We start from the raw sequence: 18,134 nt of genomic DNA, 5'->3' as shown, positions 1-18,134 counted from the left end.
GGTATTTTGATGGGAATTGCATTGAATCTGTATATTGCTTTTGGTAGTATGGCCAGTTTAACAATATTAATTCTTTCTATCCACAAACATGGAAGGTCTTTCCATTTTCTTTGCCTCCTTGGTTAGATTTATTACTAGGTCTTTTTTTTTTTTTTTTTTTTTGAGGCTGGAAGTTTTTTCCTGATCTCTTTCTCAGCAGGTTCATTGTTCTTAAATAGGAAAGTTTTGATTTTTGTATGTTGATTTTGTAAATTGCTTCTTTGCCAAATTTGGTTTTTAGCTCTAGCAGTCTTTTGATGGACTTTTTTGAATCTTCAAAGTATAGGATTATATCTTCTGCAAACAGTGATAATTTGACTTCTTCCTTTCCTATTTTATCTCTTTTATTTCCTTCTCTAACTTAATTGCTCTGGCTGGAATTTTTAGGACCATATTAAATAGGAATGATAAGAGAAAACATCAGTGATGTTCTTAATACTTCTGTGAGAAAAGCTGGTCACAAAAGAAGGTGCTTTCTGCATACCCACAGTAATTGAAAACAGGGACTCAAATAGAGGCTGTATGCCAATGCTCAGAAAAGCACTATTCACAGTAGCCAAATGGTGTGAACAATTCAAATGTCTATCAATAGATGAATGGATAAACAAAACATGGTCTATAATACAATGGACTATCATTCAACCACATGAAGGAATGAAGTGCTGATACATGCTACAATGTGGATGAACCTCTAAAACATTATGCTAAGTGAAATAAGCCACACACTGCTGGGGGCATAGCTCAGTGGTAGAGTACTTGCCTAGCATAGAAGAGGCCCTGGGTTCAATCCCCAGTACTGCCAAAAAAAAAAAAAAAAAAAAAAAAAAAAAAAAAAAAAAATATATATATATATATATATATATATATATATATATATATATATATACCAGACACCAAGGACAAAGGTTGTGTGTTGCACTGATTTAGGTTAACTTTACCTAGAATAGGCAAGTCATACAGATTGGAAGCAGATTAGAGGTTATCAAGGAATGGAGTGAAGGGGTAAGAGGGCATTATTGCTTAATAGATATCAAGTTTCTATTTGAGGTGATGAAAACATTTTATAAACAGCAGTGGTAATGTTGCTCACATTGTGAATGTAATTAATGCCACTAAATTACCCACTTAAAAATGGTTATGATGGGTGGGTGGTGGGTGTAACTCAGTGATAGAGCACTTACCTGGCATACATGAGACCCTGAGTGTAGTGTGATCCACAGCAGTGTGCACACACACACACACACACACAAAGATAGCAAACTTTGTGTTATATATTTATTATGATTTTTTTAAATTTAAAATGTAATGATGCACAAAATCTTGAATCATATATTCTATCTCAATAAAGCTGTTTTTAAAAAGAAAAATATGGGTTGAGGATGTAACTCAGTGATGGAGTGCTTGCCTAGCACTTAGAAGGTCCTGGGTTCAATCCCTAGCACTATGAAAGAAAAAAAGAAAAAGGAAAGAAAAATATACCAGAAACTTCAAAATACAGAAAAACAACCTTATAATGTGACATTCTCTGTCTCAAAGCCTTTATGTCCAGTGCAAGTTTTAGCGGAGCTGCCTGGCAAAGGCGAACCCACCTGAGGATGCTGTGTTGTTACAGTGCTCTCTCTAGGAGAACTGAACCAGGGGCATTTTAAATTCCCTTCTTCTCGCTTCTCCATTTTCTTATTTCTGCAACAGGCATGCATTACTTTGGTGAAGGCCAAGAAAGGAGGAACAGAGGGCAAAAATACCATGCAGCCCCCTCCACAGTTAGTTTGCAACCCCAGAGGTGGGGCCCGAGTTCCCTGTGGCTGTTGGAGATAAGGCCATGAAGACTGGCTCTTCCCTCCCAGGTCCTGCAGCCCCTGTAGGGGCGGGCACTTCTCACCCTCCCCTTTGTCCTTCTCAAGAGCAGCAGGGCCTCAGATGACCACTCCAATCCTGCAGGGCAGGACTGCAGGTGTTGTACACAGGTGTTCCTTCTGATCCTCACAGAAGACATCCATTTCATGGAGAAGACTGAGCCCTCGGTGGAGAGACCCTGCTGGCCCCAGGACTGAGCTGCCTCCCCTGGGCCTTGCTGTCCTAGGAGCTCTGGGGCCTCCTTGGCTCAGTCTTCTTGTTGGAGGAAGAGTGGAGGAGGGTGGCCTTCCGTGCAGCCCCTCCCTTACTTCCCAGCCAACTGTGGTCACATCCTTCCCTCCTTTTTCTCTATTCTCTCCCAAGTGGCTCTTGGGTCCCCTCTTGGCACTGCCTGGCTTCAGGCAGTCCTGCCCTGATTTAAACACAGCCTCCTGACTGGTTTCCTGCTTCCAGCCCTTCACCCTCAATCTTCTCCTATTCCTCAAAATTCCTGCAGATCTCATTGCCTCCCTGCGAGTCCAAACTCCACACTCAGCAGGACTTCCCCAGCCAACTCAAGTCCACCTGCCTGCCCACACCATCCCCACCTCCCCAGCAGGACTCCAGCCCCCTGCATTGCCCCCTGAGCCCTCGCTTTCCAGACTTGGGTCCACAGCTTCTCCTCTGCCAGGATGCCCTTCATGTGACGAAAACCCAGAGCTTCAGTCCCCTCCCTTCCCTCTGGGACTCATCCTGATCACCCAGATGGGGAGCACTCCTCTGATTTCCACAGGCATCTGAACACCAGGTCGCCCCAGATGCAGAGCAGACTCTCCTCCCCTCACTCACTAGCATGCCATTCAGCCTGCCCGGGAGCCTCAGCCCTGGCCCCACCTGGCTCAATGCAGGGGCTATGACTCAAAGCCAGACACCAGTGAGTTGGAATTTTGGCTCTGAAGGCCTTAGGTAAATGACGGGACCTCTCTGGGTCCAGTTTCCTCATCTGTGCCATGCCTGGAATTTGAGCAAGGAGCAGGCTCATGTGGGCATAGCGCTCAGCCCTGCTCTGTGCAGAAGTACTCAGAAGACAAACCAGTTTGAGGCCAGGTCAGGGACAGCTCCAGCTCCAGGGACTGCTTTGCAACCTTGTCCTGGTGGTTGTCAGTCTCTGGGCCTCCTGATAACACTAATGGTCCGCTGTGAGACAGGGCCTTGTCATCAGGTTTCTCTGGCTGTCACACCAGCCCTTGGGACCAGAGGAGGCTAACTCAGGGCTCCCGAAGTGAGGGGACCATTCCAGACCCCCTACTCCTTCCATCCCTTGGCTTCCCACCCCCACCCCAGAAATACTTTCTGGGGCTTCTGAGGGGGCCTGTTGCCTGACTGTTTTGGAGGCCCCTCCGCGTTCTGGTTCCCAAGTTGACACCTTCTGCCCTGAGGGAGGCAGCAGCAGTGTCAACAGGCAGCCAGGAGGTGTGAAGGCAGCCACGGTGGCAAGGACCTCTCTGTTTGCTGGTAATGAGAATACCACCCGGCCCCTTCCCTCCCGTATTCCCATAGCTGACACCCCAGTGCCTGAAGGGGAACTCAAGAAGAAAGGGTCTCTGTGGTCAGAGACCTGCTGCAGGGTCCTGTGGCCTGCCCAGGGGGAATACCATGGAGGACTCTTGACCCAGTGCCACTGGCAGCCCAGCAGCTGCTGGGGCCAGGCGTGAGCAAACCGTGAAGCCTGTGCTTGGCTCCCAAGGTCAGGCAGGACCAGGGACACTGTCCTCCCATGCCCCTTGCAGGGCCAGGGCTGACTGAGCACCGGAGGTGGGAAGAACCCGGGGACCTTGCCCTCTCCATGACTGGAGGTTTGGGGCAAAGTCCGGGAAGTAGAGAAGGGGTGGTGGTGTGGAGGCTTGGGTCTCCTCGCTGGTCTGACAGGAACACCGACATGGCCTGCCTCAGAGCACCAAGCTGACCCATGCCGCACGGGCATGATCAGGCAGGGGTAAGAGTGCCTTCTGGTTCCAGGCCCGAAAGTAGGCCCAGCTGAGTCACAAGCTCCAGGCACAGAGAGCAGGGGTGGTCTGAGCTGCAGCCCCTGGGGGCCTCACTCTGCACTCCCTTGTCCTGGGACTGGCCAGAGTCCTGCCCCTGTCCCCTGGTCGTCAGGCCCAACCCTTCTGTTGTGTGGAGTTTGGCAGGAGCCGTTACTGCTGCCCACTCCTGCTCCTGCATGGCCTAATGTGTAGTTGTCTGGCCTCTTCTCGTCTCCTCCAGGAACAGCCCACGCCCTTCCTCCAATCCTGGAAAGTTCTTCAGACTCCCCCCTGGAGCGTTCCCCTAGGTCCAGGTCTCTGGGGACTACTAAAACATCCTCTAAGCATCTTCTTTTTGGACTGAACACCCACCAAGTCCTTGAGATATTTCTCTGGTGACCTGGCTTCAAGCCTCCCTCCCCTGAGTTAGTGTTTGTCCCCAAACCTCATTCACCGTGACTTCCAGGTTTCACTGCTTACTCTAGGTATCCACCCTGTCTGGGAACAGGAACCATCACCTTCTTGGTTGAATACCTGCTGCCTTTTGCCAGTTGGAATGCAACTTGGGTTCACCTTTGCTTTTCCTGCCCTTGACACTGAAGGCAGTGACCACCAAGTACTTCCTGCCTGTGCTGCTGCTTACCTGAGGTTCCGCATCCTCACGGAAGGGGTACATATGGCTTTGTGGATTCCATCTTATTACATCTGATGGGTTGTTGTTCCAGCCCATCAGAGTCTCTTTAGATTCTCGTTGTTGCCCAATTCACTTCCTGGGTTCAGGTCTCACTCCAAATCAGATCATTTCCCATCTCCACTCAAGATCACATTGCCCACAAACAGGTAACTCCCAACAGAGACCATCTTCCAGGTGAATATCTGTCCATGCATCTTTTAGAAACTGACTCTTGTGAGTCAGTCCACCCAGCTCACTTGAGTGTTGTTGGTTGACAAGGAAACCCTCAGAATTTCCTTATGACATGGACAGGAATTGTGTTTGGCTACTCATAGTAAACACTCACCATGACAAATAAGATGATGATTTTCCTTCTACATTAAAGAAATTCAAGGATGGAGCGTCCAGAGCCCATATGGTACCTCCATGTTATCATCGATGCCTCAGAGCTTCTTTCTGCTTCCCCATCCTTGGCATATGGTTCCTGTCCTCGAGATTGCCTCAGAGTGACAGTAGGGTAGCTGAATTTCCACCCATCACATATTTTCCAGGTAGAAAGAAAATAATAAGGGTGCAGAGCCAAAGGACTGTACCTCTCAACTTTAAAGAGCTCTCCCAAGCTAGGCATTGGTGGCAAATGCCTATAATCCCAGCTACTTGGGAAGCTGAGGTAGGAGGATTGGGTGTTTGAGGCCAGCCTGGGCAACTTAGTGAGACCCCCCACATCTCAAAATAATAATAAAAAAGCGCTCTGCCAGAGCCCCAAACTATAACACCTACTAACATCTCATTGGTCATTCCAACTGCAAGAGACACTGGGAAATTTAGGTTTTTGGCAGGGCATATCACCACCCAAAACAAGAGTCCTGTTATTTTAAGGAAAAAAGGTTGTAATAGATGCAGTATGGGTAAACTAGCCATGTCAGTCATACTTGTGAAATCCACACATCTCACAACCACGTTTCCCTCACCTAGCTGTTACCTCCTTCTGTTGCAGGAAGTAAGCGGTAAACCTGTTATTATCAGCAGGCCAAGGCTCAGAATTTGGGCCTAGCCAGCAGCACAGCCATGGTCCCTCCTCTCACCAGCAGTTGAATGACAGTTGGAGGGCAGGACTCAAGCCTAACTAGTTATCCTGCACCTGAAGCAGGTTCCACACACAGTGAATACCTAGCTCCACACCCATCAGCCAGAGGAATAGCTTGCATGTCCCAGGGTTGCAGGCAGGTGGGTAAGGCGGCTGGGCTAGCACTCTGCCCACCAGGAGGGTGGGTAAAGGAATGGACTGGATTGGTTCTGACCTCCATTTCCAGTCCTCTGAGGCTGGTTGGCCAGCACCAGCTCCCAAAACCTGAGTTCTGCTGCTTCTTCCCTGCAGGTCTGGTGACTCTTGCCATAAGACAGGAGGTAGCACCTGTGGAGAATGGCCCCGTGCTGAGTCTGAGACTGTAGATGGAGGTGGCGGTAGGGTGGGCTGCCCAAGGTCTGGTGCTGGACAGAGTCTCAGAGATGGGCGAGCACTTCTTTCTGCTGCGAACAGTGCTCAAGGCATCAGCCCCCTTACTTTCAGTCGTTCCTTTACCCACCTCATTCTGCCTCCCCTGAACTTGCTATAAAGCATAACGTCATCTCTGTGCTAGATACTACAGCACACAGTATCTTATATTATCCCATGATCAGAATCTCTACTGCATAGATGAGGAAACTAAGGTTGAATAAGTTACCCAAGTTCCCAGAACTGTTCAGGAGTAGAGCTGGGTCTCTAAACCAGGCCCATCTGATGCCACAGATCAACACTAGCCACTGAGCTACACTGCCTTCCCCTGCCAAATGGAGTCCCAGGGGCCAGAGTGAGGTTGGCAGTATTCCCTGTGCTTCAAGAGCCTGGCTGGGGGGCCCAGCAAAGAGCCAGAGGCCACAGCAAACCAGGGCTCCCACCTTCCAGAACTTAAGACATCCCACAGACAGCCTAGGACCTGGGCTTTAGGGCTACCCAAAACCAAAGTAGAAGTGGGCCAGGATAGCCCAGAGATAAAAAGGTAGCACGTTCCATGTGCAGGGCCCTGTGCTAGTGGTGGAGTCTCACTCCTCACCAAATCCCTCCACAGGAAACCCCTTCAGATTGGTTCTATGGGATACAGTGATGGGGAGGGTGGGGGGCAGAGAAATGATTCTGCAAATCCAGAACTTTCCTGGAAATTACAGTCATTCCACATTTAGCTGTTCACACACAAGGCAGCACTATTTGGCAAAAACTAAAACACACTGAAGGGTATCAATAAGGGACTGTGTGGAATTTCATACAGTAGGTAAAAGGTGTGAGTCAGAAACATCAATAAAACACATAGATCTGAAATTTCTGAATGCCGATCAAGATATATATATATATGTATAAGGTGCAGTTGGGTAAGAGAAATAACTTCTAATGGTCTATAGCACAGTAGGGATCTGTCATTGATGACAATTAACTTTATATTTTCAAATTGCTAAGGGAGAGGATTTTCAATGTTCCCAACACAAAGAAATAATGTTTGAGATGATGAATACACCAGTTGCTTTGATATGATCATTACACATTATACCTGTGTATTGAAATATCACACTGTACCCCACAAGTATGTACAATTATGTGTTGATTAAAAAATTTTAAGCCATGTCTATGAAACCAGATGAATTCTGTTTATAGCTGTCAAGTACATGTATGTAACTTCCTCATTAGACGATGTCAAGAGTTTTTTTTGTTTGTTTTTTTGTGGTACTGGGAATTGAACCCAGGGCCTTATACTTGACAGGCAAGCAGTCTACCAACTGCCAACTGCCCAATGTCAAGAGTTTTATAGTGCTAGGTGGTCTTGGATGAATAAATATGTACTTATATTATATTTGCCATTAGTTCAACCTAAAAAGTCTAGGAATGAATGTTTTCTAAGTCTCCACTTCCAGTAGGAAACAGTATTTTTTTAAAATAAGGTATTCCATTCTTTTTTTTAAACATTTTTAGTTGTCAATGGACCTTTATTTCATTTATTTATTTTTATTTTTATGTGGTGCTGAGGATCAAACCCAGTGCCTCACACATGCTAGGCAAGCACTCTACCACTGAGCTACAACTCCAACCCAGGAAAATGGTATTTGTGTGTATGTGTGTGTGTGTTAAGGGTGAATGAATCCAGGGTCTTGAACACGGTAGGCAAGTACTCTACCACTAAGTTATACCTTCCCTCTTTTTTAAACTTTGAGACAGGTCTCACTATGATGCCCAGGCAGGCCTTGAACTTGCAATCCTCCTGCATCAGCCTCCCAAATCACTGAGAATTTTTCAATCTTGGTTTAAATCATTTTACATTATTGTATTAGTCTGTTTTCCATGGGAAAATATGTGAAGCTGGATAATTTGTAAAGAAAAGAACTTTATTTAGCTCACAGTGTTAATGGTCCAAGAGCATGGCACCAGCTTCTTCTTGGCTCTGGTAAGGGTTTCATGGCAGATGATAGGCAGGAGCACATGTGGAAGAGATCACATGGCAAGACAGGAAGCGAGAGGCTTGAGGAGGAGCCAGTCTTGCTCTTTTATAATAACTCATCCTGGCAGGAACTAACAACCAACAAGGGCTCTATGAGAGCAGAATTAATCTCTTCTGAGGGAATGCCCACCAATAACCTAGCCACCTCCCATTAGGCCCCACCTCTTAAAGCTACCATGACCTCTTAACATTGCCACATGGAGGACCAAACGTCCAACTCAGGAACCCTTGTGGGGCACTCAAATCACATCCACACCATAGCAGTCATGAAATGCTGCCTAACTGGCTCTTCTCCTCTGCCCCCCACCCCAAAAAACAACCCTGTTTGAAATTGAGTCCATCTTCTTTTCAAGTTATAAACAAATTAAAAATTCTCCCTTTTATTCATGTCAGCTAGAATAAACTAAACAATAGATGCCTGGACCATTTTTTTTCTTTTGGCACTGGAGCTTGAACCCAGGGCCTTGAGCATGCTAAGCACATACTCCAGCATTTAATTATACCCCCAGCCACCAATGTGATTCAGCATCAACTATTACTTCATCAAAACAGAGCAGAAACTTAGGCATATTTCCCCGCCTCCCAATATATTTTAAATTCTGTGAAGGAGAAACTGATATAATTTCATCACGGAAGGTTTACCTATATATCTTGCCCTTTTACCATTTCTCCCAAGTTAACATTTTTTAAATGGATGAACATTTAAATCAATTATGACCAGGGATTTGTTTTGCATATAATCAATAGTTTAAATCTGCATTCATAAGCAGTACAAATTTGATCCATTATTTTAAAAAAGGAGTCAGCTAAATATGTCCTGACATGAAATGATCTAAGACATGCTGTTTAATGAAAAAACAAACAAACAAAAACCAACAACAAAAAATAGACAATCTAGTTTCAAGATGATATATACAATGTACAAAATGTAACTTCATGAGTACTTAGTCCATTCTTCTGTTGCTATAACTGAATACCACAGACTGGGTAAATTTTTTTTTTTTTTGTACTGGGGCTTGAACCCAGGGGTCCTCCCACAGCTACATCCCCAGTCGTCTTTATTTTATTTTGAGACAGTCTCAAGTATGCTATGTTGCCCAGGATGACCTTAAACTTGTGGTTCTCCTGCCTCAGCTTCCTAAATTGCTGGGATTACAACACAGGAACCACCACACCCAGTCAGGAATTTACTTCTTTACAGTTCTGAAGGCTAGAAGTCCAAGAGCATGGTGTCAGCAACATAACATGCCAAGGACATCACAAGGTGAGATGGAGCAAGCAGCATGTTAGAGCTCCTTTTATAACAAAGTCACTCCCCTGATGCTCCATTAATCCAGGAATCAACTCAATCACCTCCCAAAGGTCGGATTCTGAATATTGCTGCATTGGGAGGAATTCCAGGGAGACATAGCCACACCATAGTAAGTACTGTGTGTTTCCTAAGAATACATGTTTATATAAATTTACGACAGGGCTAGAAGGAAACATATAACCTAACAACTGCTCTTACCTCTGGGGAGAGTTAAAGGGATGTTTACAGGGACTCCAATTTTATCTGTTGCTTCTATTTCTCACAGTGAAACCTACTGGTTACATAATTTGTGTAATTCAAAGTTAATTTTTAAAAAGTCATAAAAATTTACAGTGCTATTCACTACTCCAAGTTGATGCCGGCTCGTCTATTCTTGAACACTGTCATCATGTTGACCTTTAGTTATTGATTGCTGGTTTTTTAACTATGTCACCCTTCTGCTTGAAAGTTTCCATGGCTCCCCATGACCTTGAACATAAAATCCAACTCCGTTAGCCTGGCCCCAGTCAGGACGGGCCATAGCCCTCCACACTAGCCCTCTAGCAGCGTCCTGCTCCTGAAGCACCCTGGAGGGGTCTGGCTGCCAGGTCTTTGCTTATGCAATCCCTTCTGGAATGCTCTCCATACTCCTCTATTTCTACTCAAATCCTACTCACAGTTCAAGGCCCAATTGTGACCCAGTTGTGGTCAGAGCCCAACTGTCCCTGGCCTTCGTTTGGCTCTTCTTCCAGCCTCAGCCTTTTCTCTGGAAAATCACAAGAACATCGAAACCTCCTTTAAACTGCAATTGCTGCTGAGAACACTTACTGGGTAAATCTTACTATCTAATTACTTAACAACACTCCTAAAAGTAGATATTATAATTATTGCTTCTGTTTTGTTGAGCAGAAGGTCAAGCTGGGTTAAGAACCAAGCCCAAAGGCCCCCAGCTAGTTAGTGGTGGAATTACTAGTTATATAATGACATGTCCACATGTCTTTATCATAAGAGTGAATCTCATGAGACCACAGATGGTTATGAGGTGGTTCCTCCCGGTGTGCCTCACATTTACCGGTAGCTAAATAAGTATGAATTAAATGAATAGTATTCATAAGTGCTTTGAAACATTAGTACCTTTTTTATAAAGTAATAGTAGTAGCTAACATTTAGCCCACTTGTCAGGCCCTTCCTAAGTTCTTTACAGAGATGGTTGCTGGGACGAGTATTATATTACTTGTGTTTCTACTGGAATGATGGGGAGGAAAACTAGGCTCCGAGGAGTAAAGTGATTTGCCCAAGATCACTGAAAAAATAAAAAGGTGAGCTTGGTTGCCAACCTTCATTGCTTACTGTCCCTCATCTTTCTCCAGACTGCTTGGTTCCATTTCTGGGCAGTAAAGACAGACCCTAGGCAGTAAAATGACTTTCTCAGTATCACTCAGCAAATCGGTTAGTGTAGGTTCTAGGGTCCGAGGAAGGCTCACCTATATACACACCTGTCCCCATCACTGTGGGCAGGTGCTTTGGGTTTGTCCTCGTTTCTTCCACTCAGTAGACACAGGGCACACACCCCGCCCCAGAGGCTGATGAAGAGAGAGGCGGCCAATCCTCAAGGGGTCCATGAGGCACTTGAGGGGCAACCTGGCAGTCCACAGACCATGGCACTATTCCCTAATAGGGACTCCTGGGCACTGGGCCCTGTACAGTGGATGAGGCGGGAGGTGTTGGGTGAGAAGCTTGGCAGCTCCATCCAGATGCGAATTGTCCCTCCCACACTTCCCGGGCTGCGGGGGCCTCCATTAGAGCCCCTAAGGAGTCAGAATCCACACCTCCGCAAATGGGTCCGCTTTCCCAGGGCCCCCCTGCCCAGACCTTCCCTGGGCTCTGTGGGTTTTGACACCTCTCTGCAACCTGGCGGGGGTCCACCTCGCACCTTTGGTTCAGATAAAAGCTGAGGCCCGGAGGTGGCAGATCCAGCCTCCCAGAGCCCGCAGCCCCGGCATGGCCCAGTCCCCTCCTTCGCAGAACTTCCTTGGCCTGGACCACTGGATCTTCTCCCAGGGTTGGGGCTGGGAGGGCCACTCCGACTCCACGTCCCCAGCCTCTTCCTCGGATTCCTCAAGCTCCTGCCCCTGCGACGGCGCCCGCAGCCTCCCTCAGACCGCGCTCTCAGTCCGCAGCACCCGAGCTGCAGAGGCCAACCCGACGGTGCCCCGACGTGCACGGACGGGTCCAGCGGGTGGACAGCGGCGGAGCGCCAGCGAGCGCGAGAAGCTGCGCATGCGCACCCTCGCCCGCGCCCTGCACGAGCTGCGCAGCTTCCTGCCGCCGTCTGTCGCGCCGGCCGGCCAGAGCCTGACCAAGATCGAGACGCTGCGCCTGGCCATTCGCTACATCGGCCACCTGTCGGCTGTGCTGGGCCTCAGCGAGGACAGCCTGCAGTGCCGGCGCCGGTGGCGCGCGGAAGCGGTGTCTCCCCAGGGCTGCGCGCTCTACCCCGACGGCGGTCCGCCGCAGGTGCAGACCCGGGCTCCCGACCCGGGCCTGGGCACTGCTCCCTGTGCTGGGCAGTGCTGGGGGTCCCCGCTCTCCTATTCCGGGTCCGGAGCCGTAGCCGAGAGCCCAGGGAGCAGGGTTTCCAACAGGGATTCCTGGGTAACACCCCCTTATTGCCCCAAGATACAGTCGCCTCCGCACAACCCCCTAGGGAGAGTCCCTGACGCGGTTCTCTGGACGCCACCCCAAACCTGTCCCGGGAAGCAGACATCCCCAGAGCTTCAAAATCCCGCTGCACCCTGGACGCCACCAGCGGAGCTGGCGGCAGTATACCAGGTATGCCATGGTGGCCCTTTCCCTTTCCCTGGTTTAGCCCTCAGATTTAATGTGGGGATGGAGTTGGTGGGTAGTTTCAAGTCTGCAGAGAATCTTGTATATTCAGATCCCAGGTTATCTAGTGGAGGGAAGGCTGGAAGGAACCTTAACTAACCTCCGTAGGGAAAAAGATGAGGCCCTGGGAAATGAATGCCACAACCACTGCCACCCAGCAATCTTCACAGCGGTGAAGAAGAGAAGATAGCCTCGAACCTGCTCAGAGGCCAGGGTGGAAGGTGGGGGATTGCACTCTCAGGACAATGCCAAGTGCTTCTTTATTAAGGGTTCAGAGGGGAAGGAAGCCCAGGGTAAAGGGGAGCACTTCCTGAATAGATGGGCTTGGAGTCGGAGACCTTTGTATTTTTTTTTTTTTTTTTTCACGTTTCTTTCCTTGATGGGGCCAATGAATGAATCTTGGTTCATAAAAGATCATATTTGTAACCAAACTTTTTTACATTTTTCCAGTCTGCTCCACACTGTTCTGGCATTTCATATGCATTCATTCATTCTGCCCTTCAAATAATCCTATGAATCAGGTATTAGCATCCCCATTTTAAAGATGAGAAAACAGATAAAAAGAGGTTACCTGAGTTCCCATAGTGTGTAGCAGAGCTGGGCTTTAAAGGTCGCCAGTGAGTCTGCAGAACCAGTGCTCTTAACCACTTTGCTCCACTGCATCCATGGCACCAGGACTGTGCAGACATCATCAGCCATGCCCTGGGGAGCATCCAGGCTTCACTTGCCCAGGCAACACGCTGTTCTCATCTCTCTTGCAGGGTATCTCTGTGTCTCCAGAATCCTGTCTGTCTCTGGGAAGTCCACCCCTTCTGCCCCACCCGTCATGCCAGAGACTCCAGTCTCAGACACAGTGGGGGTGTTGGAGCCACAGTGCAGAGGCGCTGCCCAGCTCAGAGGACCCTGGACCCAGCCCAGCCTTCCAGCTCAGTGAAGTGAGCCTCACCCAGAGTTCAGGCCTGCAGCTCAGTAGCTGCCCTGAACTTTGGCAAGAAGATTTGGAGGAGGCCCACTTGGGCATCTTCTAATGGCTCTGCCTGGCCCCTTTACATCCAGGAAATCAGGCTTATAATGTGGATGCCCTCCTCTTCTGTTTCTTTGGTGGATTTTTAAGCTTTCTAGCCAAATGATGCCCATTACAAAAACAGTGACTGAAACAGATAGTGGGTAGCCTCCCTGGCTCGAGTGGGGGCAATGACAGTGCCCTCTACTGCGAGGCACCACCGCCCGCAATGCCCTGTACTTTTCAGAGCACAGTCTGAGCTGCTCTGAGAAGGCAGCTGCTTGATTCCAAAGGAGGCTAGGATGGAACTGGTAGGGGGCCAGACTCATGCTCTCTGCTCTGCTTCTGGGTGACAGTTGTCCAGAATCCTATATGCTTAAGATGTTTTGTAAGTCTTAAAAAAAGAAAGAAAGAAACACTAATAAAATTTTGGTTTGGTCTGTTTTTCTATCAAAGTAAAGTTTTTCTTGCCTCTGGGAGAGAAAAATGTTCCCATTCTTGGGGAACAAGGCCTGTTGCCCTTCCGCTCCTTGAATCCAGTCCTGTCAAGGTAGATGAGGGCCCTCACTTATCAGCTTGATGGTATTTATTGTGCCCCAGCTCCAGGGTTCTACCTGGCCTGCCATGCAAGGTGACACAAGTAGGCTGACTAGGGCCTGCTCACAGGCCTCAGACACATCCCCGCGGCTCATTTGCCTTCTTCTGGGTGCTGTCCTGCTGACCCATGGAGTAAGCACTTGCAGTTGTGGACAAACAGGACCCCCAAATGAGGATGCCTGGGATACAGAGACTTATGATTTAGGGCTCTTTCGCAATTATATAAAATTTTTTCCAAAGGATGCTGTAAGCGGTTCCTATGTACTAGGCCCAGTGTGTTAGTGTCTAGGGCTGCCCTAGCAAAATACCACTGACCGGGAGGCTTAAGCAACAGAAATGCATTTTTTCAGTTCTGGAGATTAGAAGACCAAGACCAAAGCATAGGCAGGTTTGGTTTTCTTCTTGGCTTGCAGATGGACTTCTTACTATGTTACCTGTGTCCTAAATCTCTTTTTTATAAGGATATCAGTCATGTTGGATTAGGGCCTGCCTGAAGGACCTCACAGACACACCATTTATTCTTTTTTTTTTTCCCCCAGTACTGGGGATTGAACCCGGAGGCTCATCCCCATCCCTTTTTATTTTTTGTTTTGGGACCGGATCTTGCTAAATTGCTGAGGCCAAGTCACTGGGATTACTGGTATGTACCAGTGCACTTGGCCCTGTTTAACCTTAATTACCTCTTTAAAGGATTTATCTCAAAATTCAGTCACATTCTGGAACACTAGGGGCTAGGGCTTGTGTTAACTTTCCATCACTATAAAGAGAAAAGGTTTATTTTGGTTCATTGTTCTGTTTCTAGTCCATTGCTTTGGATGTCTGGTGAGCAGAGCAGAGCATGGCAGGAATATGCAGAGCGAGCTGCTTGCACAGGAGCCAAGAAGCAAAAAGAGGAAGGGGATGGTATCCCATGATTCCCAAAACCTAAGAACCTCCCACAAGACCCCACCTGCCAAAGGTTTTACCACCTCCCAAGAGTACCACCCGGGGACTAAGCTTTTAACATTCAACCTTTGGGGGACATGTAAGATCCAAACAGTAGCAAGGCTTAAACATGAATTTTAGGGGGACACTATTCAGCTCATAATGCCTAATTATAAGTGTCAGAAATTACTCCCCAACTAATGAGGTAAATTGCAGGGACATAAGTGATCAGAACTTAGATCCTAAATGCAAGGATGAGAGTTTATACAAGAGGCATTGGGATCAGAAAGAGATGACAGGCTGGTGGAAGGCAGTTGGCAGTACCTTTTCATTCTTGAGTTACCTGATCCATTAGTCTTGCTGCCTTGATTTGGGCTCTCTTACATAAGAAGAGGCATGAAAATCTTGAAGAAAGGAGGCCATGACCCATTAGTGAAGCTTCCCATGGACTTAGGAGCCAGCAGAGTGATAACTTCTTTCTGTATCCACTGACTGAGGCAGGGAGCATTGAAAAAAGGTGACCTTGAAACTGGGTGTTGAAGGATGTGTAGGAGTTTGCCAAGTGAGCCAAGCAGAACAGAGACTGCTGGTGTCTCCAGTTGATGGGTAAAGTAACAAATAGGGTTGGAGAAGAAGCCCAGGGTGTGCAGAGCCCTGTGGGAGCGTTATGAGGCATTTGGCCTCTTTCCTGTGTGGCAGGAGGCACTGATGATTTGGAGTAGGGGTGAGCTGACCAGGGGTACACTTGGCCTCATTGGCTGTTTCACAGCAAAGAAGCCAGGCAGGGAGTCAGGGGCAGTGAAAGTTGTCACTTTGAGAGGCAGGACTGAACCTTTCCTTCCAGAGGGGGAGCAGGAGGGTAGGGAATTACCCCAACCCTCCTGGGCCCAGTTCCCCTCAATCCAGCAGCATCCTGGATGTCTCCCAGGCAACTCCAGCTGGTGATAGTTCCTGCTTGGGTGGCGTGGGCACCCCCGTCCTCTGCCTTTGAATGCCTTAGAGGAACAAGGCTGCCAAATTCCAGAAGATGTTCATATCCGGCTGCAGCTGGTAGGACCGGTCCTCTCTTGGACTCCACTCAGAGGCCTGCACACAGCCTCAGAGCTGGGAAAACTTGGTCAGGGAGGACCTCCCCTGCCTCTACAAGGACTCACCCCAGGTAGGTGAGAGCCACAGGAAGGAGGCAAGGCAGTTGTGTGGTCTTGCCTATGGTGCAGAAATTGTGAGACTGTGGAGCCAAGATCCTGGGTCTCTGGGGGAAGGAGAGAGTACTGGACTAGAAGTCAGGGGTCTGATGTCCACACATAGCTGGGGGGTTATGGGAAATTCCTCCCCTCCCTGGTCCTCAGTTTCCTTTGCTGTAAAATTAAGAGGTACAGAATATCCATTGCTGGTTCTCAGAATTCCGTGGAGAGGATCTTGGGAACCTCATGTAATGAATCATGCTCCCAGATGGCTCAACATGCAGCCGGGTTTGAGAGCCACTGGTCATCTCTTAGGTCACGTGACTCTGTTCAGCTATTTTATTGAGTACTTACTATATGCCAAGTATAAGAACTCTGAGAGGTAGATAAGGTCTCTTAGCTCTATTGCACAGTTGGAGAAACCGAGGCTCAGGGAGGTTTCAAAGCTTGCTGACAGTCACACATCAAGCAAGAGCCTAATGGAATGTCCACTTATGTCCACAGGGCTTGTCTGTCTTTCTGCTATAAAGACAGTCCTTCAGGACTAGAGGGACCTGGGCTAGGAACTAGATCCCTTCAAATATTTGAGGAAGAAGGTACCTCAATGATCGCCTAAGCCAGTTCTTCCTTTGGGAGATGGGAAAACAGACTCAGAAAGGAAGTGACATGCCTGATGTCCCAGGGCACATCAGCAGATGAAGGGCTGCTATGAGAGCCAGGTGCAAGGTCCTGTATGTAGCCAAGAATTGGGGTCAAGGAAATCAGGCAGCTTCCTCCCTTCCCTTCTCTCAGCCTGGACTAACCGGCAACACAAGCATATCAGTATGGCTATCACAGGTCCTGCCACAGCTCTGAATGGAGGATTTGCAAGATCAGAACCAAGTGCTGGGTGCCTGTCCCAGTGCCACTGGGTTGTGATTTAAGTTCCCTGTGCCTCAGTTTCCTTATCAATAGAACACTCGGGGCTGGGTGTGTAGGCCCTGGGTTCCATCCCAGAACCACTAAAAATAAATAAAGAAAATAAGCCAGCCTTGGTGGTGCACTCCTGTAATCCCAGTGGCTCAGGAGGCTGAGGCAGGGAGGATCGTGAGTTCAAAGCCAGCCTCAGCAACTTAGCAAGGACCTAAGCAATCCAGTAAGACCCTGTCTCTGAATAGAATATAAAAAAGGGCTGGGGATGTGGCTCAGTGGTTGAGTACTCCTGGGTTCAATCCCTGGTACCAATGAATGAATGAATGAATAAATAAATGAATGAATAAATAAATAAATAAATCTGAGATAAAGGCAGTCTTCACTTCGTGACAGATAATCATGAATAGCTCAGCCAGAGCCAGGCACAGAGAATAATAGGATCAAGCTGACTCCTCTCTCTGCAGGCCAACTCTTCCCTGCAATGTCCCTGAGCACAGAGCCCACTAGGTGAGGCCAGCCCTCTCCCCAGTTGGTCCTTAGAAGGTCAAGTGCCAGCCATGACTGCTGGGTACTGGCGACAGGAAGGGCTGGCCCAGAGCGGAGAGGCCAGAGGATTTAATTTGGAGCAGCCCAGGGAGCCTCCTGGACAGTCCCCCATCACCCAGACAGGCCTCTGCCCCTTGGTCCGCCCTACCCTTTGATGTGCAAATGGCAGTAGAGAGTCAGGGAGTCTTCATGGTCTCAGCCCGCCTGCTGCCTGCTTCTCACACCCAGGAGGAGAGGGTGGGAGGGCAGCTGCCGAGGCCTCTAGCCAAGGATGTTACACTCCCCCTCATGTGTCAGGCCCATTGCTCCTTAAATTCACAACAGGCACCTTTATTGCCTTCATTGTGTGGAGGAGGAAACCGAGGCTCAGGAGTTTAGATCCCTTGCTCCAAAAGAGTGTCTGGACCACCATCTGAAGCCAGACCTCCAAGATTCCAGCTGGGGAGCTTGTGGGTGTCAGTGGAGGTGACCCCCAAGGACCCCTGCAGATGTCTGTTACTTCCTTCTCCCCCCGCACCCCCCCCACCATCCTTGATGTTCACCAGGACCTGGTGGAGCTGAGGCAAGAGTGAGAGCTCCCTGCAACCCGGCTCCCTTTGCCAAGAAATGCCTCACAGGGCCAGTGTGTGCGGCAGAGCCTCAGACCTTCTCAGCATGGACCACCAGCTATGGGAGGTGATCTGTAGGTTGCA

At 48.5% G+C, this 18,134-nt stretch overlaps 1 protein-coding gene across 1 annotated transcript; it reads left to right on the top strand.

Annotated features, from left to right (window-relative positions):
- Positions 1-11,391: 11,391 nt before the first annotated feature.
- Mesp2 (mesoderm posterior bHLH transcription factor 2) lies at positions 11,392-13,680 on the top strand. The gene is made up of 2 exons (XM_047541439.1): positions 11,392-12,222; positions 13,038-13,680. Exons 1-2 carry the CDS (start codon positions 11,392-11,394, stop codon positions 13,302-13,304), a joined length of 1,098 nt encoding a protein of 365 aa, XP_047397395.1. The 3' UTR covers positions 13,305-13,680.
- The last annotated feature ends 4,454 nt before the right edge of the window (positions 13,681-18,134 follow it).

Source organism: Sciurus carolinensis, chromosome 2 (genome assembly GCF_902686445.1).
Source record: "Sciurus carolinensis chromosome 2, mSciCar1.2, whole genome shotgun sequence".
Taxonomy (NCBI): Eukaryota; Metazoa; Chordata; class Mammalia; order Rodentia; family Sciuridae; genus Sciurus; species Sciurus carolinensis.
The sequence above is the reverse complement of the archived record's forward strand: the minus strand, read 5'-3'. Positions and strand labels throughout refer to the sequence as shown.